Genomic DNA, 27,140 nt, shown 5'->3' on the forward strand with positions numbered 1-27,140 from the left:
GTTTTCATGTAAAATCATAGTTACGGTTGCCTACACTTCTGAATTGCCTTATTTTATATATTTATGGGCAAGACTGGAGTTTAGGTGGAAAAATAATCTCGAACCCTTTATCACATAAAAGGAAAAGGAACTAATTTCCCTAATCACCGGTACGTTTTGAGACAATCGACAGATCGGGTTTTAAAAACACTATTACGTAATTAATTGTTACGCCGAATATAGTAATATATCCAAAAATTACGAAAAATCATCAAGTAAAAAATTATTTATAGTTAAAGGTTATTTTTACGGGAGATTGGGTAAAATCGCATTTTCTTAGACGTTATAAAGTAGGAAGTAGGAGTCTACACGCAGGGGACATAACTCCGAAACGAGTATTTTAGATTACGTGTTCATGCCTTTAATATTTATTAGCGATATTTTTTTTTTTTTTTTACTAAAAACAGTAACAATTGTTTTACCCGATGAATTTTCATAATTTTTGGATATATTACTATATTCGACGTTACAATTAAGAACGTAATATTGTTTTTGCGTAAAATAATATATTAAAAAAATGGATTTGTCAACTACATTGTTAATAGGTGATTTTATATTTTTCGTACTTTTGCAGTTTATGAACCGTGTTGGAATGGAAGGTCGTTAGGTCGCCTAGAAGAAGGTTATTCTTAACATAAGGAAAGGTCTTTGGTAACACTATTTAATAGTGACTATTATTTACTTCTCCGTAACAATCTAATAAATAAATTTGTGAAACTGAAACTTGCCGGAAGTTATATTACGAAATAAGTTAAATAACGAAAGAGGATTATATCTGAGCGAACACCAAGTCGGTTCGTTTATGTTCCGGTTTGTCTTTTTTTTTTTTTTTTTTTTTTAATTTATAAAAACGGAAAAGATTTAATTTATTATTATTTTTTTTTATTGCATTCCTAAAAAATATTGAGGGAAAAAAAAAAAAAAAAAACCGGTGAAAAGTGAAAGTAACGACGAACTTCCAAACCACGTGATGTTTTGGTGGGAAATTAGACCTTTATCCTCATCTGTTTCTCGTCTTCGCTCTATTTCTCTTCAAATTCGATTTTCCCATTTTTCTTCGCAACTTCAACTAAATTTTCACAATCGAAGAAGAATTATGAATGTGACAACAATCGATCGTGGCCTGCTGATTATATTTGAAGGACTTGACAGATGTGGAAAATCCACGCAAAGTAGAAAACTTCATGAAGCCATTACAAAAGCTGGACAACCTGCGAAACTGTGGGCTTTCCCTGGTGAGTCGATACTTCATTTTGTTTTTTTGGTTTGGCATTCTGGCCAAGATCAAAGTGTAGCATCCGGCAGATGCTGCACTTAAGATAATTTGTACCAGTCAATGGAGGGGAAACCCTCTATACTGGGACAATTATTATTTTTGGTAACCAGAGTGCCCCCTTTTTGCCTACTTTTAGGGGAGCTGGTTTTTACCTCACATTAAAAACGGCCTTGTGCCTAATTTGCTCAGTGGGGGAGCAAATAAACACCATCTGTTCCGGCAGATGCTGCAAGCTATGACTAGCTATGACTAGCAAAGACCAGATGTGGGGGCAACCCCACATGCCTGACCATTAACCAGCTCCCATTTCCCACCTCTCGGGAGCTGGTCCCCTTTTTCCCTTCCCCCTCCCTTCACTCCTCACATTAAAAATCGGCCTTGTGCCTAATTTGCTCGGTGGGGGAGCAAATAAATACCATCTGTTCCGGCAGATACTGCAAGCAAAGACCATATGTGGGGGCAACCCCACATATAAGACCTTGGTCAATGTAGGGGCAACCCTTCATACCAATTGTCACTATCCAGCTCCCCTACTCCCCGGGGAGTTGGTCCCCATTTCCCTTTCACTCCTCACATTAAAAATCGGCCTTGTGCCTAATTTGCTCGGTGGGGGAGCAAATAAATACCATCTGTTCTGCAGATGCTGCACTTAAGATAATTTGTACCAGTCAATGGAGGGGAAACCCTCTATACTGGGACAATTATTATTTTTGGTAACCAGAGAGTGCCCCCTTTTTGCCTACTTTTAGGGGAGCTGGTTTTTACCCCACATTAAAAACGGTCTTGTGCCTAATTTGCTTTGGTGGGGAAGCAAATAAACACATTAATTAAATGCAGGATGCTTCTACACTTTATTGCCGAAATTGGAGACGCCATTTTATTTCACGCACCTGCTGTCCAAATTTAGGAGAGAAAATTATATTAAACTATGGCTGAAGCATGAAATAAATAAAAAAAAAAATTAAACTTTCCTAAAGAAATAAAAAAAATAAAGAAAGTGAAAGAGAACATATATCCGTAATTGTTTAATTGGAAATTTTTCGATTTAATTAATAAGAACGGGAAAGTTGGGTTTGTATTACTGTACACATAGATTCGAAAAAGTTGTCAAAAAACAAATATATAACAAATAAATGTTATCAAAGGCAAGATAAGTTACTTTTCTACCTAACTGGATATAATTCACGTGTTTTTATTCAGTGTAACATGTTTATTCAGCTCGAAAAACATGCAATGTTTACCGATGTATTGGAAAATTCAAAATGGCAGCCGACTGTCTCTCGGAGAGGGTACGTTTGGGAAAAGGTATTATAAATAATAAACTAGACAAAATACTGTTAGAAATTCGCTCAATATATGTTACCGTGACATAAGTTGACATGTATTCGGTTGTTTTCTAACAGTATTTTGTCTAGTTTATTATTTATAATACCTTTTCCCAAACGTACCCTCTCTGAGAGACAGTCGGCTGCCATTTTGAATTTTCCAATACATCGGTAAACATTGCATGTTTTTCGAGCTGAATAAACATGTTACACTGAATAAAAACACGTGAATTATATCCAGTTAGGTAGAAAAGTAACTTATCTTGCTTTTGATAACATTTATTTGTTCTATATTTGTTTTTTGACAACTTTTTCGAATCTATGTGTACAGTAATACAAACCCGGAAAGTTTTACATGGAACATTTTTTTTAATTTTTTTTTTTAATTAAAAACAGAAAATGAAATGACATATACATACTGGTTTATGCGCCATTTGAAAACCAAAACAATCATTGTATAATAATTTATCAAAATGTAATTGGAAAAACATTGAAAAATTTGCGTAAAAAATATAATTTTACATGAACAATTTTTTAATGAAAGAAACATTGGATTTTTATAAAATAGATTTTTTTATTTTTTTTTTTTTCGAACAAATAAATAATTTTGGTGCTTCTGCACTTTATTGCCGAAATTGGAGACTCCATTTTATTTCACGCACCTGCTCTCCAAATTTAAGGGGAGAAAATTATATTAAACTGTCTGAAGCATGAAAGAACTATAAAAAAAAAATAAAGTGAAAGAACATATATCCGTAATTGTTTAATTGGAAATTTTTCGATTTAGTTAATGAAAACGGGAAAGTTTTTCATGGAACATTTTTTTTTTTTTTAACAGAAAATGAAATGACAGATAACGGTTTAAACTGGGCGAGCCCCATTTGAAAACAAAACCAAAACATTTATTGTATAAAAATTTATCAAAATATAATTGGAAAAACATTTATTGAAAAGTTTGCGTAAGAAAAAAAGTTGGTACTGGTCGCGGTAAGAGTTCCCTGCCGAACAGCCGAACACCCTAAAAAAACAATGATTTCTCCCACGCAGCCGCAAAGGACATGTTTTAGTTGCCATAGTAACAACACTTTTTATCGACATTGTTTTACTGTTTATGAATATTGAAGTAAAAGACATTACTACACATTTATTAATAATATTTCACTTTTAATCACTTTTATCGACTTTTTAAAACTTTTTTTTTTACTCTTTTTAAATGACAACGTTAATGTTTATGAATATTGAAATAAAACATTACTACACATTTATTAATATCTTTTTTTTTTCTTTACTGTTTATGTGTCAATTTTATCGACTTTTTCTTTTCTTATATTGAATATTGAAATAAAAGACATTACTACACATTTATTAATAATATCTTTTTTTTTTTACTGTTTTACTGTTTGTGTCACTTTTATCGACTTTTTCTTTTATGAAACTTATCGGCGGTTCTTGAAATTTACTTACCACAAAATGGTGATAGAATAATAAATTTACTTACGTTTAATCAATGTTATTTTCTTTTTTAAATAGCATTTTCTTTTTAAATGACGACGTTTTTACTGTTTATGAATATTAAAAGAAAAATAATTACTAAATATTTATTAATAAGAAAATGGGTGCTAGTGCACTTATGATCCGCGCTATATTTTAAATCGTATTTCTAAGCTTAAAGTTTAATGTTTTTTTATTCAATTGTAAGGTTAAAGTAAAGAATAGGTACAAAACACCCTCCCCGTGTTAAGAATGGCTTTTTAAATAATAACGTTATTTCAGCACGGATCAATAAAAAATAAATAAATTAACGTTATTATTTAAAAAGCCAAAGTAAATTTATTATTCTATCATCATTTTGTGGTAAGTAAATTTCAAGAACCGCCGACAAGTTTTGTGGTAAGTAAATTTCAAGAACCGCCGATAAGTTTCATAAAAGAAAAAGTCGATAAAAGTGACACAAACAGTAAAACAGTAAAAAAAAAAAAAAGATATTATTAATAAATGTGTTCAACGAACCTGATACTCAAACCGGGGGGCAAATTTACCGTTTGCATGGTATTAACCCCTGAAGCCACGAACTACTTTCCGCCATTTTACAGCTTCTGTTTACGCTACGTGCGCGCGGCAGCATAAACGACGGCTTGCTTCACCTAGCAAACTGCCTTTTCACATGGCGTACCAATCTTACGCGGAAATTTTAAAATTACATGAAAAACAAATAAAGCAAGAAAGAAAAGCACACCAAGTTGGGGCGGGGGGGGGTAATTTATTTTATTTATTGGGTTTGTATTACTGTACACATAGATTCGAAAAAGTTGTCAAAAAACAAATATATAACAAATAAATGTTATCAAAGGCAAGATAAGTTACTTTTCTACCAAACTGGATACATTTTTCGTGCTTTTATTCAATGTAACATGTTTATTCAGCTCGAAAACCATACAGTGTTTACCGATGTATTGGAACATTCAAGATGGCGTCTGATTCTCTCTTTAACACGGTAAGTTTGGGAAAAGGTGTTATAAATAAAAAACCGAATAAAATACTGTTAAAAACTCGCTCAATATATGTTACCGTGACATAGGTTGACATATATTCAGCGGGATTTTAATAGTATTTTGTATAGTTTTTTTTTTATTTATAACACCTTTTCCCAAACTTACGGTGTTAAAGAGGGTGTGAGACGCCATCTTGAATTTTCGAATACATCATCGGTAAATACTGTATGCTTTTCGAGCTGAATAAACATGTTACATTGAATAAAAATACAAAAAATATATCCAGTTTGGCAGAAAAGTAACTTATCTTGCCTTTGATAACATTTATTTGTTATATATTTGTTTTTTGACAACTTTTTCGAATCTATGTGTACAGTAGTAATACAAACCCGATTTATTTATTTTTTTTTTTTTTCAGAACATAGAATTTTCTAATTTTAAAAAATACATTATAGCACTTTTTGGGTGGAAAATTTAAAATTAGCTGAAAAAGAAATAAAACAAGAAAAGGAAAGCACTCCAAGTTGGGGAGGACGGGGAGGGGGTAATTTAATTGTTTTTTTTTTTTTCCTGGAACATAGAATTTTCAAATTTTCAAAAAGTAACGCACCTACATTTACCAATTAGAACACCATTTAACATTTTTCGAAGATTTTACTGTTTTCATTGGGGGCAAAACGGTTAACTAAACTGCAGAAGCACTATTAAGTCACATAAATTCTATAATTAAATCCCCCTTCCGCAAAAAAAAAAAAGAATGAAAAACATAAGGTTTGGTGCTTATGTTTTTGTAAACCGCATTAAAAACTACGTTAGACAAAAAAAAAAAAAAAGAAAAAAAAAGGGCGTCCCCCAGTCCCCCACCCAATTTGTTGTACTTTTCTTTAATTGTAAGTCATAAAAAAATGTCAGTCCGTAATTTTTTGATTGACACGCCATGTGAGAAGGCAGTTTGCTAGGTGAAGCAAGCTGTCGTTTATGCTGCCGCGCGCACGTAGTGTAAACAGAAGCTGTAAAATGGCATAGAGTAGTTCGTGGGTTCAGGGGTTAATACCATGCAAACGGTAAATTTGCCCCGTTTTTAGTATCAGATTCTTTGTCAGCGACCTTGATTACCCCTAGAAAAATAAATTAGTGGTCGGTGTGTTCCGTTGTAACATATTTGAATATTTATCAATATATATGTATTTATATGTGCGTGTGTATGTATATATATATATATATATATATATATATGCCAAAAAATCACTTACCTAAAAAAAAATACTATTAAATGGGTAGTTCCATTCTTCATTGTTAAGAATTTATCCATATTTATATTTTAAATTCCATGTAATTTTTAAATAAAAAGGAGGGTCCTAGAAAATCGCATTTTCGTAACGTGTTTTGCGCGAAGCTTTAAAGAGCTGCTGCTGCTAATATGAAATTTAAAAATATGGATTCGTCCAAGGGACATAAATAATGTCTCTTTTTTATTGCGTGTGTTAACCAAAATTAGTATTTTTCATCCTCCGTAACCGAGTGATTCTGGCGTTTGCAAAACGCTACAAACTAAAATTTTATAAATACGAAAATTACGAAGGCCCAAATTTTCAGGCAGTCGAAAGACTGAAAATGACGTCATGTAATTAAAAGGGAGGAAGTTCTTTTTTTTTTTTTTTTTTTTTTTTTTCCATTTGCGCATCCATACATTCCTTTTTTGAACGTTTGCATTAATTTTTGCATTTTTTAATTTAATTATTTTTCTATGATCCTAATTTTAAATTAATTTTTTTTCTTAGTTGTTGTTCAATATTATATAAAAAATGTTACGCCGAAAGTTTCACATTCTTGCGAGCAAGGAAATTATTAAAATCTTGCATATAAAAATTATGCAAAACCCGTAATTTAAAAAAAAAAAAAAAAAAAAAGTAGAAATATATTTTGCAGTTATAATTTTTTTGTGTGAAAATATTAAATAAGCAATGCTTGATTCAATGGTAATATCGGTAGTTCAAGAAATTAATTTTTCTTCGAGTTGTTATATCGATTTCATTAATACGGATTTAGGGGCTTTTTTCGTCATGTTCCTATAAAAATTATTTTATTTTATTTTTATTGTTACAAATTACGATGCTTTATTTATATAAAATATGCAAAAATAAATTCTTGCATTTTTTATTTACTACTGAAAACCATAGCTTTAGTAAAGGTATTTTTTGTGTAAACAAAATAATACATTTTCATTTGGATTTGAATAAAAATAATTAGTTCATTATATTCTGCGGTTATCATTTGATAAATAATGAAAATATCATTAAAATTGGTTAATTTCCTGATTTTTGGTGAGTTTTTTTTTTTTCTTTAAGTAAAGGGAGGTTTATGCATCTTGAGCATCGGCATTCATTTTGCCCATACTTACCCTTAACACAAAACTGCGAATAAAATATTCAACGTAATTTCTCTTTTTAAAGTGGGTTGTTTAATTTCTTTATGGAATATACTTCAAAAATAAACTATTAAAGTTTTTTGAAAAATAATAAAAATATTATTTAAAAAAAAAACAGTGTTTACAAAGTGCCTGTGCCTGTGCGCGCTCGTGCAGCCATTAAAATGAATTGAATTTTGCAAGTTGGATTTTTAAATTGAAAAACATTCATCAAAATTTTTCTATTGGTTCAAATTTTACAATATTTGCAGGTTTAATGTGAAATTTTATGCTCTTTCCAATAAACCGAATATAATATTCTAGATGAACGTTTCTTTTTTTGTTTTTTTTTTAAATACCTTCTCCCCCCCCCCCCCCGCCCGTAATAATTGATTTTCTCACCTCAGATTTAAATATCACAAATTTAAGATAAAAGATCAATAAATAAAATAATCTAATTTAAAACAAACAAAAAAAAAATAGTTTTGTGCAAATTTACCTGTAAAGTCAAAAGTTTAAAATCTTTTATTTAAAAAAAAAAAAACGTTGATTTTTTTTTTTTTTTTTTTTTTTTTGAAGTGAAACTTCACATTTTAAAAATTTTGTCTTGAAAAGATTGAATACCTACAACAATTTTATTTTTCTGCTTCATTCAATGTTTTTTAGATTAAAAAAAAAATCACTGCATAAAGAAGAAATAAAATATATTAAATCAAAAACTCATGTATTTCTTAAAGAGAATAAAAAAAAATGGAAAATTGGTCGAGTGGAATTTTCTTAAACGGCAAAAACTGATAAATGAAATGTGATCATTTTTCAAGTACGATGGCCCATATGACTAACTTTTGTTTACAGCCAGAAATAGAAAGGGAGATTAATTCTGGCGCTTAAGGCCACCAAAATTCTTAACTCAAAGAAAGGGAGACATTTGTCTCCCCTTTATTCCAGTTGTAAACATCTGATATCGCGGTATTTTTTTTTTAATCCTTGCTTAAAAAAGTATTTTATTTAAAAAGGACATGGAATATAACATATAAATATGGATAAATTCTTAACAACGAAAAATGGAAGTGCCCATTGATTAGTATTTTTTATAGGTAAGTGATTTTTTTTGAATTTATATATATTTATTATATTCAAAGTAAGTTAAAATTTGTTGCTTTTCTTGAAATCTTTTTTAAAGAAAACCGATTTAAAAATACAAACATTGCACTTTTTGCTATTAAACGTGTTATTTTAAAATTTGGTCTTTGCTCCTTTTATTGAAAAAAAATTAGGGTTTAAATTACATTTTTCAAGTAGTTATAAGCTTTGAAAGATTGTAAGTCTAATTATTCAAGTTTTTATCACGCATTTTTAATGGCGATTTCTGACAGGTCCTAGTGCACTTATTGATCCATACTGAAATAATTATGTTATTATGTAAAAAGCCATTCTTAACATGGGGAGGGGAGGGTGTTTTGTACCTATTCTATACTTTAACCTTACAATTGAATAAAAAAACATATCCTAAAACTTTAAACTTGGAAATACAATTTAAAAAATAGTGCGGATCAGTAAGTGCACTAGCACCTTCTGACACTGCTAGAAATACACTACCAAATAATGTAAAATAAACTCTTGTAAACTCTTTAAAAGAAATTGCGTTTTAGTGTGCGCCAAGATGGCACTCGGCATGAAAGAAGGAAGGGAAAAAGAAGGTGGAGACTATAGAGCGTGAGAGAAATAGTCCTATGGCAAAGTGAAAGAAAGAGTCAAGCAATGTTCTTTGAGGTGCAAGAAAAGCTGTCATTTCAGCTACTGAATTTCACTTGGCAAACGTTGCTGTAGGTGTGTCAGAATTTTTGACACCCTTAACACAAAATTATGAATAAACTATACAAAACTCGTAATTTCTCTTTTTAAAGTGGTTTGTTTAATTTCTTTATGGAATATACTTCCAAAATAAACTAAAGTTTTTTGAAAAATAATAGCAATATTATTTTTTTATTTTTTAAAAAACAGTGTTTACAAAGTGCCTGCGAGTGCTCATGCAGCCATTTTTTTTCTACGTAATGAAATGAATTGAATTTTACGGTTTAAATTTTTTTTCAATATTTTTTCAATTTAAAAAATCTATCCAAATTTTTCTATCGGTTCAATTTTTACAATATTTGCAGGTTTAATGTGAAATTTTATGCTCTTTCCAATAAACCGAATATAATATTCTAGATAAATGTTTTTGTTTTTTTTTAAATCCCTCCCCTCCATTTTGAAATGTCTATTAAAATGAAAATAATTAATTTTCTCATCTCAGATTTATATATCACAAATTGAAGATAAAAGATCAATAAATAAAATAATCTAATTTAAAACAAAAAAAAAAAAAAGAATAGTTTTGTGCAAATTTACCTGTAAAGTCAAAAGTTTAAAACCTTTTTTTTTAAAAACCATGTTGATTTTTTTTTTTTTTTTTTTTTTTTTTTAAGTGAAACCTCACATTTTTAAAATATTGTCCTGAAAAAAATTGAATACTTACAACAAGTTTTTGGTCCATTCAATGTTTTTTTTTATTTTTGTTTATTTAAAGAAAAAAATTTTTAATTTTTTTTTTTTTTTTTTTTTTTTTGTACTTTTGCTAAAAACAGTAATAATTATCCAAAAATGTGACACTGGTAGGAACGAAACTTGTTTATCATAATTCAAATATGTATGGAGGACAAATTAGATATAATTTATTTCTTTATTTAACGTTATGCCGGCATACCGAGCGACTTCTTTTTTTTTTTTCCGTATGTCACATCACTTCCTCATCTCGTTTCTTGCATTGCTATAGCCTTCTTGTAGTCTTACATGTTTGTTTTTTTTTTTTTTGTTTTTTTTTTCCCCCTCCTTTTCCAGATCGGACCACAAAACTTGGAGGCGTAATTAACGATTATTTGAGCGAAAAGCTTGATTGCGATGACCGAGCCATTCATCTCCTTTTTTCGGCCAACAGATGGGAAAAAGTGTACGTATAAACATTTTTTTTTTTTCATCCAAAGAAGCAAAAATGCTCGAAACTTTGGAAATAATTTTACCAAATGCAAATCTTAGAAATCCATGGAGTTAGCATGCCCTCATTCCATCGGTCATGGCACAGTGGATAAAGTACTTGGTAAAATTCAGTTCAATTCAGTCTTCTGGAGGTTGAAGGTTTAATCCTCGGTTCGAGTGACACTTAACCTACAATTGCAGAATTACTTGGAACTTCTACTCAGTCACGGCTGACAGAATGAGAGCATGCCACATTTACTGTAGAAGTTGTCTCAGACGCTACTGGGCTAATCTAGGTGAAATCTTGTATGGACCTTTGTTATGATAAGGTGAAACGAACTAAGTAATATGGTATGCGTTCGATGCACGGTTAGGGAATAAATAGGAATTAGTAGTTAATGCAAAAGTTTAGTCATAGTCAACCATTAATTTGGCATAAAACATTCATTCTAAGTCAACAGGCTATAACTTTTGCGAGTTTTTGATGATCAAAAAGTCTAGTAATCTATATATATAAAAGCGAAAATGTATGTGTGTGTACACTTTTTCTGGATATCAGCAAAAGGCTTTTTTCGCTGGGCTTCTCGGTCGGCTCGCTCCTCCTTCTTAAAACTTTTTATCATGTCTAAATGATAATATGTACGAGTTACGAATGGGGGGGGGTCGTGTGTATATTTAATTTGGCCGACTTTCACGCACTATTTTTTCCAGATTTTTTGATCAACGCGTGTTTCTTTCGGTTTTCAGTATAAAAAAGCGAATGATGGGCCGGGGGAAACAGAAACTGGCTTGCAGCGCAAATCGCGTCACGGTTAAACATCACGCGACTTAACTTTCGAGCACCTGTTAATTTCACTTTATAAACGATAAATTAACACAGCTTTCACTTCCTCTCCCCCTCATGCAGTGTTTTTTTTTTGTTTTTTTTTTCCCCCCCTTTCGTTTCCACCTTTGCGTCAAGGCTTCGAGTTCGAGCGTACTTTCTTTTTTTTTTTTTTTTTTTTTTTTTTTTTTACACCTCTAAACACCCGGCCAATTCCGGGTACGCCCCCCCCTCACTAGTCTATAATATAAATCTCACCTGTCTGTTTAAATGTATGTATGTTTGTATGTCTGCCTAAAACTTTCGACAGAGGTGATGGATTTCCATGAGATCAGTATCGTTTTGAAACTTTGCCCTTCGGACGACAAATGCCGAAAAATTAGCTAAAAACATTAATTCCTTTACTGGCCACTTTACTACAAGGAGGGGTCACTTTTTTTGCCGATATTTTCGAAAGTCATCCACTCTTTTCCATAGACTAGCCTTAATTTAAACCTTTGCCACTTTCGGTTTGGCGATGAACGCAACCGCAAAAATGTCACTTTTTTTTTATGTTCTTTTCCTCCTTCGCGGTATGGGTTTGAACCTGCCTGCCTACTACCACTTTTTTTTTTTATTGGCTCAACACACACCTTCAAACGCCCGGGCAACACCAGGCACTCAGGCTAGTATATAAATATAATAAGAAAAAGTAGAAGCTGAGAAAGAGAAAAAATATAAGAAGAATACCAGGAGAAGAAATAGAAAAAGTAAAATTTCTATCCAGTCATGGCTGATGGAACGAGAACATGCTACCCCCGTGGATTTACTAATTTTTGAACACAGATTTTATGAGAAAAAAAATGTACAAATGTATACTTAGATTAGTTTTCTATTATTTAATTATTGAAATTCTTTGAGATGAGTAATTTGTATATTTTGTTTATTTGGTTGTTTGTTTGATTGTTTTGTTTATTTGTTTATTTATCCAATTGTCGCATGCGTCAGATGACATCATGACCTGATTTAGTTTAAATAGTTGAAGAACTGACTAAATTTCATGTATGTCGCGTTAGCTCAGTTGGTTAGCGCGTTGGTTCATTATCTAAACGTTTTGGGTTCGAATCGTGGTGTGAGATGTCTTCTTTTTTTTTTTTTTTTTTTTTTTCTAAACTTAAATATTGAACCAATGTTATTTAAGCCATTTTTCACGTAACGTTCATTTTTCTGGGATTTTTTTTTTTTACTTCGCTTATCCACTTCCGACCACACACCCAAAAACACCCGGGTACCCACCGATTTTTTTTTAAATTTTAATATCGAAACAGGCTTATTTAAGCCATTTTTCGCGTGTTCTTTTTTTTTGGGGGGGGGGGGGTTAACGTTCGTTTTTCTGTTTTCTTTTTTTGCCTTACGTTATTTCTTTTTTGATGTTTGTCAATTTGGTTCTTACTTAAATAAATTCAAACATCTTTCAGTAACTCATTCTCGCTGGCCGAACGGTTCATGTTTTTTTCACATTTTATTTTCAAACTTCGCCTCAGGGCTTCGGGTTCGATCCTCCCCCCCCCCCCTCTCCCCCACCCAGTTACTTTCACTCGCTTTATAAGCCTTATTTTAACACTCTAATCAATTCCTCTTACTCTTGGCCCAGACGGTTAAGTGGTTGGAGTTTGTTTCACCTCCACGTCAAGGCTTCCGGGTTCAATCCCGCCTCCCGACCAAAACTATTTTTTTTTTTTTTTTTTTCTTTTACATCTTTAAACATCCGGGCAACGTTTTTTTTTTTTTTTTTTTTTTTTTTACTTCACTTATTCTTTAGTTTACCTCCCACCCCTTATACACACAGCATTGTTTTTTTTTGTAGTCTATATATATAAAAGGCAAAATGTGTGTGACCATTTCGTGTATGTCTCACAAAGGCTTTTCTCTCACACACTCCCGGGGGGGGGGTTACTTTTCTCACACACACTCCTGGGGGGGGGTTACTTTTCTCACACACACTCCCGGGGGAGTTACTATTGCTTAGAACTGTTTATATAGGCCGTAGATAATAATATGTAGGATTTGAGAACGCACGTAGCGTCTAGATTTATTTACATCGATTTTTACAAAATTATTGCTATTTTGGTTTCTCGCATGTTGATTGGGCTTTTTAGTATAAATAAAGTGAAACTAAACTCAAACGGACGTGTTCTCGGCATTGCGCCGGGAAAAACGTCCAGAAGCAATCAGCTTTGATCTGATCTTGTATATCAGACAGTTGCTATTCAATCTGGACATGCTTTCCCCTCCCCAACATCTGTTGGGGGATAAAACAGTCAAATTTCGGTAAACGCTGCGTGACTTCTATTTGACCTTCTTAATTAGGTCAAATGGAAGCAGCAGAGTTAACTTTTATTGCGCACGCCTGTTTTTATAGTTAAATAAATAAATTCAGACCTGTGTATGTTGTATGTCGTGGTGGCCTAATGGTTAACGCTGCTCGTTTTTTTTTTTTTTTTTTTTTTGCACACATTAATTTCCAATTCAAGGGTTCGATTCTCATACTTACCTACCAAAACATTTTTTTTTATTTAACCCCCCCCCCTCCGAGTTTTGATTTACCTCAAGACACCCGGGCATCGCCGGGTACCCCGCCGCTAGTCTATAAATATAAAAGCGAAAATGTATGTATGTATGTAGGTTCGCTTTTTCTGTTTGTTTACAAAAGGCTTTTTTCAGAGAAGCGGTCGCCCGCTTCACAACTTTTTATATCACATATAAATCGTAATATCTCACAGTTAACAACGAAGCTCGCCTGTCTATTTAATTTGCTCGATTTCGGGAAGATAAATATTCAACATTTGTCGCTTGCTGCATGTGGGTTAGTCTTTTTCCTATAACATCTTCCGCAGTTGAAGGTACTATCCCGCAGTCAAACTTGACCTCATTAACTAATTAAAACGGGCACCTGCCAAACCCAAGTAATTAAATAAATTCAAACGTGTTTCCGTTAGCATCTCGCGGTGGGGCAATGGTTAACGTCACACTTTTTTTTTTTCACACTTTAATTTACAACTTTGTCTCAACGGTTCGGGTTCAATCCTCATACTTACTTTTTTTTTTTAACCCCCCCACCCTCACCCACCCACACACCTCCAAACACCCGGGCAACGCCCGGTATCCCTCGCTAGTATATATATAAAAGGCAAAATGTGTGTGATCATTTTATGTATGTCTAGCAAAGGCTTTTTTTGCCACGATTCTCGAGGGGCTTACTATGTCTTAAAACTTTTTATATACCGTCTAAATCATAATATCGAGGATTTGCGAATGCACGTCGTGTCTAGATTTATTTACATCGACTTTTATAAAAATCGTGCTATTTCGCCTGTTTGTTTGACTTTTAAGTATAAATAAAGTGAAACTAATTGAAATGTTGCTGCTCTCGGCTTTCACGTCCGAACGTCCAGAAAGCAATCAGCTTTTGATCAATGTGGAGTTTCTCCTTATATCAGACAATTGCTATTCAATTTGGACAATCCCCTTTAAATGGGCAGCTGGTCCCCTCCCCACCACCACTATCATCTTGGGGAAGCGAAAACTGCCCCGCATTGAAACAAAGTAAACAAACCCCAAAAAGCTGCCTCACAATAAATAAAATACTGCCACGTCATCGTAACACTCCTGCGATGACCTCATTAAGCGGCTACCTTTCAATCAAACCTATTTGGCTCACTTTATAACCCTTAACTTAACACGCTCACCAATTTCTCTCACTTTGGCCGAGATGGTTAAGTGGTTGGCTTTTGTTTCCACCTCCGCGTCAAGACTTCGGGGTTCAATCCTACTAAAACTTTTTTTTTTTTTTTTTTTTAAACACACACCTCCAAACACCCGGACAACGCCGGGTACCCCCTGCTAGTATATATATAAAAATAAGATAAAACTACAAGCGATGGTTGACGTCATAATTATTTGAAAAAGAAAACCGAGAATTTATAAAATAATGTTAATCACCGTTTCGTCCCTATTTCAGGGGACATCAGGATTTTCAAGGTAAAAATGTAGAAGGAAATGATCATAAATTACACGTGTAGATTCTACCCAGAATGGGAAGGATTTTAGGACTTTTTTTTTTTTTTTTCTTTTCTTTTTCTGTTTTTTTTTTTCTTTTTTTCAATTTATTTGTTTTTTTTTCTTTTTTTTTTTTTTTTCAGGTTTACTCACATGTGATTTATGATACTTTTAATCCTTCATTTGTTTTTCTGTTCAATATGCTTTTGCGTTTCCACCAATTACCGAGAAATATGTCTTTCGGATCTTTACAGGACCACGACAAAAATTAAAAATCTCTTATTTATTTATTTTCAGTCCTGCGTTATTAAAACTCCTGAATTCAGGTACAACTGTGATAATCGACCGCTATGCCTTCTCTGGGGTTGCTTATTCTGCAGCCAAAGGGGTGAGTACAAATCAGCATGCAGGAGCATCCTTCTTGTCAACTTTACGACAAACATTGGGTGACGCGGTAAGGTTGTATTTTTTGTATATTTTTGTTGTGCTCATAAAAAAAAAAAACAAGAATTATTTTTCTTGACTACTGGAATCTTGAGTGCACCAAAAAACTGTCAATTTTACAACAAACATTAGGTGACCTGGTCAGGGTTTTTTTTTTTTTTTTTTTTTTTTTTTTTTCTTTTGTGCTCATAAAAACACTGACGTAATTAAAAGAATTATTTTTCTTGATTATTGAAATATTGAGCAAACTGTCAATTTTACAACAAACATTAGGTGGCCTGGTCAGATTCTATAAAGAAGTGTTTTTAAAAAAAATTTTTGGTGTGTCCATGTACAAAAAAACACTTATAAAAATAACAGAATTATTTCCTTGACCATTGGAATATTAAGCGCACCAACACTAAAAAAAACTGTTTCACTTCTTTTTCTCATGTTTCTCCTAATTAGTAGGAGAGAGAGAGAGAGCAGTACTTTTTCATGTGTAAAAATAAAAAAACAAAAAACATTTTGATTGTTGTAATTAGATTGTTGTAATATTAGAAGTGGATAGCAAAAATAGGGATACGTTGTTCTTCCCAAACACGACTGTCATTTTTCTACAATTTAGCTCAGAAGGATAAAATTTCAACAAATCCAAAATGAATTGTGAAAAGTAAGAACTACACTGACATTATTAGTAATTCTAGAAATCACATTTTTTTTTATTTTTATATATATATATATATATAAATATATACTTGTTTATTGTTATATAAACATGCTCACATCCTGCTGCTACAAACAGCCACTTGTTTCAATCAAACAACAGATATCATCAGGCAGCGACTTGACTATTCAAATGTTCAATGAATAATGGATTTTTATTTTAGGTAGGAACTCTTTAAAAGTTGGATTTAAAAAACCTTAAAACACAGAACTTTAATTATAAGATGTAAAGAGGGAGGGGCAATCTAAATAAATTTAAAAAATTATAATGGAGAGAGAATGATTAAGAGGAGAAAAAAGAAGTAGAGAAAGAAAATAAATCGAAAGAAAATAGAGAAAAAAAAATATAATATGGAGAAGAAAAAGAAAAAAAGATATAAAGGGTTACTATAAAGAAAACAAGGCTAGAAGAGAAAAAAAAGAATGATGAAATATAGTTAAAGAGAGAAAGTAAGAATTAATAGGAAGGGAAACTTAAAATGTAGAGAGGATATAGAAAAAGAAAAAGATCTGCGTGTCAACCAATTTATGAACAATTATACATTTCAGTAACGAGACACGTTATTACAACATAAACAGAAAATACAATTTTAGCGTTAGAAGTGTACATGTCAAAAATGACAGCGAATGTAACCAACCAACATATTTATCATCTCACATACGTCCACGAGTAATATCAACACAGTTCAAACATACGTCTACAATTAATTAAGCCCTTTATACTAAATGATATCAGTTTAAAGTTTTCGCGTTTTTATTAAATAAATATATAAAAAAATAATGATGAAACAATATTAAAATTATTATTAATAGTAATAATAATAATAGTAATAATAAAAATAATAGTAATATTAATAATAATGATAATAATAATAATAAAACAGAATAAAATTAATATTTATTATCTTTTCAATATAACATATTTAGCCATAAGAGGGGAATGAAGAAAGTAAATAGGACTAATAATTATAAAGAATAATCTACTAATATTTATCTATATAAAAAGAATACAATACATATACATATATATATATATATATATATATATATATATATATATATACATGCATATAAGTAAAGGTGTAACTCTATACTATTAAGTTGAAAGTTTAAGCTAGTTAAGTATAAATATAAAGTCATATTAAATCACAAATTAACACATTCAAGACAGTATTACTAAAAACATAAATACAAGTACACTTATATATAAATATATTCAGGAAAAAGAAGTAATTAAATCAATAAAATACTCAAAAGTAACAACATACAGGTAGATAGTAACAAAATTAAAAATAATAAAATACATATGTATATACCCATAGAGAACCAACAGACATACATATATATATATAATTTTATGTATACACATACATACAAAAAAATACACAAATATATGCACACAGTCATATACTAATATACAACAATGCACACACACACACATATATATATACGCACACATAAATATGTATAATTCACATAAACCATATATATAAAAATACATACGAATAAGAATTATTTGACAAGAGTACAGATAGATGCATGCACACATAAAAGCATACAAATGGATTGAGTAAACATTATTAGGGGAGTACACAATAAAGGAGGGTATACAAGATAACATAGATATATAAGTACACACGGTCATAAAATAAACACATAGACACATACATATACACATAGACACACAGGTATATAAGATAGGGGAAGTTAAGAATGAAATCAGGCGAGGAGAAAGTATATTAATAGTATTTTAATAAATTATAGAAATCAGTGACAATTTTAAATTTATTTAAATTTTATATCTAAACTAAATTACTTAAAAGATGGCTTTTATAATGTTTACAATTAATTGAATTTTCGTGCTTCTTATTTAATAATTTATCTCTTTCTCTAAACGTAAGTATAAACAATTTCTCATAAAGACATAGTTAGCAAGGTGAGTTTAAAGATGAACAGGTTTTATTTAAAATTTTCCAATTTACTATTGGGGAGTAACCTTGCTCTACTAGTTCATTGTAATATTTAGACAAGGAAGTTCTACCGGTCACAAGTGCTCTTTTGAAAATAATGAGTACAAAAATAGAACTTCCAGACATTACCACCTCCTTTAAGAGTGGATAGTAATTTTTCTTGTATTTTTATCTGTGAGTAGGAGAAAGCAGCACGCTGTTCTCATGTATAAAATAAAAATTCGACTGGTATCAATAATTTTTTTTTTGTTTTTTATCAGCTGCCGTTAAACTGGTGTAAACAACCCGATGTTGGTCTTCCCAAACCTGATTGTGTTATCTTTCTACAATTAAGCCCAGAAGTTGGAAAACAACGGTCTGGTTTTGGCGAAGAGCGCTATGAAAAGACTAAATTTCAAGATAAAGTCCGGGAACAGTTTCAACAAATCCAAGATGAAACATGGAAGGTAAGGGCTACATATCATTAGTAATTCTAGAAGTCACTTATATATCCTCCCTATATATATAAAATGAACTCATTTTTTCCCTTCTGATTTTGACCTTAATAGGATTAAAAATCAAAACATTTCATTCAAATGTAATACGCACAAACTGAAGCATAATATTTGAGGTGTGTTATAGGCCTATTACCTCTCCACTTCCTCGAAAATCGTAGATTCCTATATTTTTTCTGGTGAGAATTCACTGCCAAAATCGGTTAAAATCAACGGAAGTGGTAAAATCTTTTCTCTCTAATAAATTCCTCCTTCTCCCGCCACCACTTAACACCGTTGCAGGACAGTTACGAAGGAACACTGGTTTAGGTTTTCTATTAAATATACGATGGGTATTGTTCCAGAATTAAACAGAACGGATTCATAGTAACCGACAAAAATATCAGCTAAAGTTGGGGCCAATGGACTCCCCATTGAAACCCTGTCGACCTGACAGTACATAATGTCACCAAAGCTAAACTCCACTGATTTGGTGCATATTAAAACGAGTTCAGTAAATATCTCTTTGGAAAAGTGTAGAGCAGTCAGGCGATCGCCACAAAGTGCGTGGTACAAATATGTATTGTCTTATCTAACGGTATGTTAGTAAAGAAACTATTCTCCCGTAGTGCTTTTTAATTTTGCCAATATTGTTTTGTATGCTATTGATTTTTTTTCCTGAAGAGATGATGGCCAAAAGAGCTCTCGAGAAATTACCGCACATATTATTTAAATCTATTTATAAATTTTGTACCTCCCAAATGTTTATATATATATATATATGTGAGGACACTACTCAACCTATATACTCTATAAATTTTAGATCTACAGTCTTGAAATTCAGTATGTAGGATATTCAGATATGGAAAGCTTTTTAATCCATTTTCATCCGGAAAAACAGGGCTGCTAAGGGGTCAAAAATGAAACATTGGTATATGAGTGTTGTTGAATTTTGTTCTGTTTTCAACTGTTTAGTGATTGCGCATGTGTGAGTGATTCACAGGACGGATTCCTTATATTGCTTGTCTAGCCGCACTTATATTAATAATTTGGTTTAAAAACACATAGAGCGTGTCACGCTGGCCGAATGGTTATCATACTTCACTCACTAGGTATTGATTTCAATCTCACTGCAAGTATTTTTTTTTTCTTTTTCTTACAAGAAATAATTTTTATTTATTGCGGACTATTATCCTCATCTTTTCTTAATTGTTTCGCGACGTTTCGGCCAACTATTCCTCTGGCCTTCATCAGGTGGTAACCGCGACGGATAAGAATTCTGAATCTCCTTACTGCATTCACTGCTTTCCGTAGTTGTTGTCATCTTACTACGTTTTTGGCCAAATAAGCCTCTGGCCAGTAGGATTGAAACCGCTCTTCAGACAATTCTCACCTGGAACCGTAGAGATTCAACGTCTCTATCAACTGCGCCACAAACCCCGGAAGGCGATCAAGGTTGGATTTTTGGTCTTATAAATCCACGTTTATTCATTAACTGATCTTCTATGGTCTTGTCCATACCGAATGGTATATATTATTTAATTGGAATTCATTATTGAGATGAGTTTGATTTATTGATTTTATTTATTGCAAACTATTATCCTCATCTTTTTCTTTGTTGTTTCACGATGACGGCCAGCGGAGTAGTTGGCCGAAACGTCATGAAACAACTAAAAAAAAAAAGATGAGGATAATAGTCTGCAATAAATAAAGTTAATAAATAATATTCATATCAATAACGAAACCAAATCGCCCAAACGACAATCGGAGATTCTAACCGTTGAGCTATACGGCTGCTGCTATGCAGGTAGTGAATTAACAATGTTTTGAAATGTATCACAAATGTGAGTACACCCCTCACATTCATTCAAATATTCTGCTCTTTTAAAATGCTGGATGATCTTAGCCATTGTGCTTCAGCTCAGTTTCAAAGCGGCAGCAGTCCTCTTGTAGCCTTGGCCATCTTTATGTAGCGCAACAATACATTTTTTTAGATCCTCAGAGAGTTCTTTGCCATGTGGTGCCATGTCGGAACTTTCAATGACTGGTAAGAGTGTGAGAGCTGCACTACAAATTTGAATGCACCTGCTCCCTATGAACACAGGGCATAGTTACACTAACGAGTCACATGACATTTTGGAGGGGGGGAAGCAGTAATCAATTTATAAATTTAGGGGTGTAGTTGGTTTTTAGGATTGTATTTACTTTTGTTGCCAAGGATTTAGCTTTTAATGGCTATATTTTTAGGGGAAATAAATTAACTCTGTTGTATATGCTGCACACAGACTACTTTTCATTGTGTCAAAAAATTCATTTTATCAGTGTTGTCCCATGAAGTGAGGGGTGTATTCACTTTTGTTATACACTCTCTGTGTGTGTGTGTGTGTGTGTGCGCAAAGATCTTTGTGAATGAACAAAAGAAGCTCTGTGGGAGTAACGGTTAATGTTTGTATAAAACATTGATATCATTTCCGACAATGCTCGCCCCCAGTGGCTTGATAGATAGAGCTACTTACTACCAACTTGATGGTTTTTAGTTTGATCCTGGGCTTGAGTTGGGTGCTGGTTTAGCCACACTGAAGAGCTGTGATACAGCAAAACAGTCCAAATGAAGAATAAATGTGAAATTATTTCATTGTGACATAAAAGAGAAAGTGTCTTACACCAAAAACCATGTAAGTTGATCAAGTTTTTTGGGGTTTTTTTTTACATAGGCATCACCACATTATCAAGGCCAAGAGGCCACTCAAGGATAAGGGTTAAAGAGTGTACATTAGAAATTGGACAATATAGTAATCATTAGTAATGAAAATTTGGTAAATTTGATAACTTATATGGAACGGCTCATCAAGAACTTATTTACGTTAGACTTAAAGACAACCATATTGTAGTCAGCCGGAAAGCAGGAAAACGGAAGACAATTCCACAGGCGTGCAGTTCTAAGAAAGAAGCTCTGTTCATGGAATCTACGTTTAGGTTTAGGCACAGATAAAGAGTGGGGGGAATTATTGATAGTGTTTACAGCTAGACGAGTGTTTCTTGTGAAAGTTTTGCGAGGGGGGACCATAGATTGAAGCTCAGTCGAACACTTTCCATGAAAATAACGATACATCAGAGACAAACTCGCAACATCTCTTCTGTGAGATAGACGTTGCAAGGAAGAGAAAAGGACATCTCCTACGAGGCTACAAAGTCTATTTTGAACTCTATCAAGGCAGGACAAGTCCTTTCTAGCAGCTCCTGCCCAGATGTGGCAACAGTATTCCATCCTTGGACGTACCTGGCTCTTATATAGATAGAGAATAGCATCAGCAGTGAGATATCTACAGGATCGATAGAAAGATCCCACCATTTTTCCAGCGGCCTTGGCAACAGATTTGATGTACGTGTTCCATTTAAGATCAGGAGTAATGGTCAAGCCAAGAAGCTTGTCAAAACTTGAGGCCTCCTAAGTAATTCTATTTTTAAAAAAGAAAGCCACATTTTTTTTCGGACAAAATGACGATCATTTATCTGATTTATATTTTATATACGAGTTAACAGGGCTACCTCTGGCGTTGCCCGGAACAAAATTAACCTATTTCTATTAAAACTTCTCTCTCTCCCCAAACTCCTTTTTTTCTGATCAGCCTATTCCTCTCTAAGTGAACATTTTTCTCCTTTATATAATAAATCCTTGTGGAATGAGTCAGAATTTTCCTTTCAATAACACTGCCCCCCCCTTAAAATCTGGGACCCCCTCCTATCCTTCCCCAGAGAATGCATGATTTTTTCTAAATTTTAGATATAGCAACTTTGTAGGTGTTTGTTTAGTAGTTTTTTTTTACTTTTAGTTGGATATTCAAACATACTCTTATATACATATATACAGTCAACTAGCTTGTAGATAATAGACAATCATTTCATCTTTTTTTGTTTATTTGTTTTGTTTTTTTAGGTTATAGATGCGGATCAAACTATCGAAGATTTGCACGAAGAAATTTACAAACACATAAAATCCCTGAAGAAAGAACCTCTGCAGGGTTTGTGGAACTAACAAACATTTAATCACCTAACTCCATTTTGTCTTTCATAAATATTTACTCAAAGGAAATCTATAAAATAAAATTTAATTCTATCTTAAAATGATGATACTTTTTTCTTTTTTTAATGGAAATTGCTTCAGACAAGACGTGACGCCACTTGAGCTTATAAGAATGAAAAATCAATTATCACAAAGATGCCTAATGACCTTACTCTGGGGGGGGGGGGCTACAGGGAAAAGGAAAACTGTCAGCAGGAAGAGAGTTCAACCAGCTTGAAACTCTCTTGGAAAGCATCTACTGGAACAGGAAGCTATGTTACAACAAAGGATCAAAACAGTGAATTGGTGAAGACCACTAGACAAACAAGCTTGGACAAAGGAGGCATTACCATATATTTCGATCTAATATTCATTTCCATTAAATGATATACAAATAAATGCTTTATTTCTTTTATTATACAAGTTAGAAAATGTGTAAATAAATGCAAAATAAAATGTTTTGTATCCCGGGACCTACTAGGTGAGTACAACTAAAAATATATATAAATTAGCTACTTCTGCACTTTAGTGCCCGTTTTTTCATGAGTCTTGCTCAGCAATGCCCGGCGAATGATCGAAACCACCAGATTACACCGAGTGAGCAAAAAGACACAAATTAGCAGACGGTAAAAATTGGAAGAAAAAAAAGAAAGAGTATCATTTAATTTCTTCAAGCAACAAATTTTGTGGCAAGCAAAGAAAAATAATATTTTTTTTTACGACCTGCCTCAGTGTAATATAAACACCCCTAACCTCCTTATGTTTAGAATGGCTTTCGGAATAAACACCTCCCAACCTTGAAAGCCATTCTTAACATGGAGAGGTTGGGGGTGTTTATACTACACTGAAGCAGGTCAGAAAAGAATACCAAAATAACTTTCCATCTACAAACTATATATATATTACTATCGATTACTATATTGTCCTTTTGACTACTCTACACTCTTTAACCCTTATCCTTGAGTGGCCTATCGGCCTTGATAAGTGCTGACGCCTATGTAAAAAAAAAATATATATATATATATATATATATAATAGCAAATAGTTAATAAAACATGTTAAAAGAACACTTTGAAAAAGAGTTAAAAACATATTTAATCTGAAAAAAAAAACACTTAAGTGAATAGTCCTTAATGCGTGGATTTTCGAAGAAATACTTTCCTTCTCATCAGAGGGTAGAAATTAGCAAAATGTGGGATCGGATTTTCCATACAAAAGTATTTGATGAAACTGCAAGTAAGTCAAAAGATCTTACTTGATAACAAAAAGTGAAGCAGAAGGAATAGAGTGAAGAAAAAGCTGATATCCTGACCATTGTCATCTCCCACACATTGGCTCACAAGTATTAAAAATAAAAACAAAGGAAAACAAAAAATCCGACACTTTCTGTAAATATTAGTTGCATTCTGGGTGTGTGCGTGACACCATCAATCCTCTGAACGCTAAGGTCTACATCTATGTCTCCTGTTGAAGCTGTGTTCATCAGTTAACCAATTTATTTCCCTATCTATCACAATCCGCAAAATTCATGGCCACACCTAAAAAATATCTCCCACATGGTAACTCTAAAATATATTGATGGATCCAATGTTTAGTCCTTTGCCCTACAATAACTGTCTCACCTTGCTTAACAATATAATTTTTTGTGTGCTCTGGTTAACAACTTCCTCTCCAGTGTTTTGCTGGTAAACTTATTTCATCTTTTTCTCCTACTTTCCAACATTTGGGAGGGGGGATGCCAATAGTATTCTATGTAAGGCCATGTGGTCCCCCCCCCTTCCATTAGATGATGATCGCCGACCTAAACGTTGTATGTCATGGATTTTTTTTCGTTCATCTCATTCCGATCGTGTTATCGTCTCCCACACATTGGCGATTACCGATGAGGTCCACACTGGTTGACAAGTGTAAAAATTTTAAAAAAAATAATAATCCGATACTTTCTGCAAATATTTAGTTGCATTCTGGATGTGTGTGTGACACCATTAATCCTGTGAACGCGAACGTCCACATCTACTGTTGAGGCTGTGTCAGTTGATCAATTCATTTCCTATCTACTGATTCACTATCTGCCTTTAACTGTCCAACTGGAAACTGGCAAAATTCACAGCCACACTTGAAAAAAAAATCTCCCACATGGTAACTCTAAAATATATTGATGGATCCATTGTTCAGTCCTTTGCCCTAAAATAACTGTCCCACCTTGCTTAACAATATAATTTTTTGTGCACTCTGGTGAACAACTTCCTCTCTATTGTTTTGCTGATAAACTTATTTCATCTTTTTCTCCCACTTAAAGGGAGAGAGGCACGGTGATAGTATCGCATCTATACATATTTCTTTTTCTTTCATCTTCTGACCGTGTCATTGTCTCTCACGCATTAGGGATTACAAAGGGGGGATCACATTGGCTTACAAGGATTAAAAAATTAAATAAGACGAGAAACAAAAGAAAACAAAAACTCTGACACTTTCTGTAAATATTAGTTGCATTCTGGATGTGTGTGTAACACCATCGATCCTCTGAACGCTAACGTCCACATCTACAGTTGAAGCTGTGTTTGTCAGTTGATCAATTCGTTTTCCTACGCCGTCACAATCCGCCTTTGACTGCCCAACGGGAAACTGTCGTAAATTGGCACGCCCTATCCTGCTTTGATAGAGTTCAACACCGCCTTCGAAACCTAGTAATTTATGCCCTTTTCTCTTCCCCGCAACCTCTTTTCCACAGAAGAGACGTTGCAAGGCTGTTTTTGCTCTATCGCTATTTTCATGGCAAGTACTCGACTGAGCTTCAATCTATGGTTCCCCCCTTGCTAAACATTCACAAAAAAAAAAAAAAAACCCACTCAACTAGCTACGACCACTATATATGATTTCCTCCAATCTCTATCTATGCCTAAATCTAAATGCAGATTACATGAACAAATCTTCGTTCCCACTTTTAGAACACTGTTTTGCTGGTCTACTTCCTTGTTAAATACAACATGGTAGCTTTCAAATCCAATGTAAACCAGTTCTTGTTGAGTCGTCCCCCATAAATAATCATATTCTATCCAATTTACACCATTAAGGATTACTATACTATCACCTTATATTCATTAACCCTTATTCTCGAGTGGCTATTGGGCCTTGATAAGTTGTGACTCAAATAAAAAAAGAAAAGAAAAAGACTGTCACAAAATTCATGGCCATACTAAAAATCTCCCACGTACTAATTCTAACATATTAATGGATCCCTTTTTCAGTCATTTACCCTAAAATAACTGCCCCACCTTGCTTAACAATATAATTTTTGGTACTTGTGCATCCTTTGAACAGAACATAACTCAGCGTTCGCTCGGCTTTACCCGGAACATGGCAACAGCTCAGGTTTAGCTGCTGTCTGATGTAACATGACGATCAGCCAATCACAACGCCGCATGCTGAGTTTCAACTCAATGCGCATGTGTCCGCCTGAGCAGTAGACGAGAATTTGGATACCAATTGGAAGAAAAAAAAAAAAACATTTCTTACATGTCAGGAAGAGTAGAGAAGATCTTAAAAAAAAAAAAAAAAAAAAAACGAATTTGATCATCATTAAAAAAAACAAAAAAAAAACGAATTTGATCATCATTAAAAAAAAAACAAAAAAAAAACGAATTTGATCATTAAAAAAAAACAAAAAAAAAAACGAATTTGATCATCATTAAAAAAAAAAAAAAAAAAAAAACGAATTTGATCATCATTAAAAAAAACAAAAAAAAAAACGAATTTGATCATCATTAAAAAAAAAAAAAAAAAAACGAATTTGATCATCCTTGCCCAACAGCTCCAAACACCAGACGCTGTAGTTGATTTTTTTTATTAACAGCAGAAACTAATGGGAAAAAAAAAATCGATAAAATGTGCAACCTGTGACCACAAGTGAATCCTAGCAAAAAGAGGGAGCATTACCAATGACTATGGCTGGAGATGTGCGAACGTTAAATGTTGATGGTGGACAGCAATCCGGACCGGAACCTGAAAAAAATCATAGCTAAAAATCGCATGCATTATCAAACTGATATACCTTTGGGCGTTCAAAATGG

The 27,140-nt window shown here is 32.9% G+C and overlaps 1 protein-coding gene across 1 annotated transcript; it reads left to right on the top strand.

The window, feature by feature from the left end:
• The first annotated feature begins 933 nt into the window (after nucleotides 1-933).
• Nucleotides 934-23,132, top strand: LOC145266582 (thymidylate kinase-like). The gene is made up of 5 exons (XM_080122424.1): nucleotides 934-1,274; nucleotides 10,420-10,528; nucleotides 15,713-15,803; nucleotides 18,795-18,980; nucleotides 22,945-23,132. Exons 1-5 carry the CDS (start codon nucleotides 1,010-1,012, stop codon nucleotides 23,041-23,043), a joined length of 750 nt encoding a protein of 249 aa, XP_079978550.1. The 5' UTR covers nucleotides 934-1,009; the 3' UTR covers nucleotides 23,044-23,132.
• Nucleotides 23,133-27,140: the final 4,008 nt, after the last annotated feature.

The sequence above is a fragment of the Euprymna scolopes genome, chromosome 41, assembly GCF_053919585.1.
Source record: "Euprymna scolopes isolate OS-2025 chromosome 41, ASM5391958v1, whole genome shotgun sequence".
Taxonomy (NCBI): domain Eukaryota; kingdom Metazoa; phylum Mollusca; class Cephalopoda; order Sepiida; family Sepiolidae; genus Euprymna; species Euprymna scolopes.

Coding starts and splice junctions, on each gene's coding strand:
- LOC145266582 (XM_080122424.1), top strand. CDS start 1,010: ATGTTTTGGTGGGAAATTAGACCTTTATCCTCATCTGTTTCTCGTCTT. Junction 10,529..15,712: donor GCCAACAGATGGGAAAAAGT/GTACGTATAAAC, acceptor ATTTATTTTCAG/TCCTGCGTTATTAAAACTCC. Junction 15,804..18,794: donor CTTATTCTGCAGCCAAAGGG/GTGAGTACAAAT, acceptor GTTTTTTATCAG/CTGCCGTTAAACTGGTGTAA.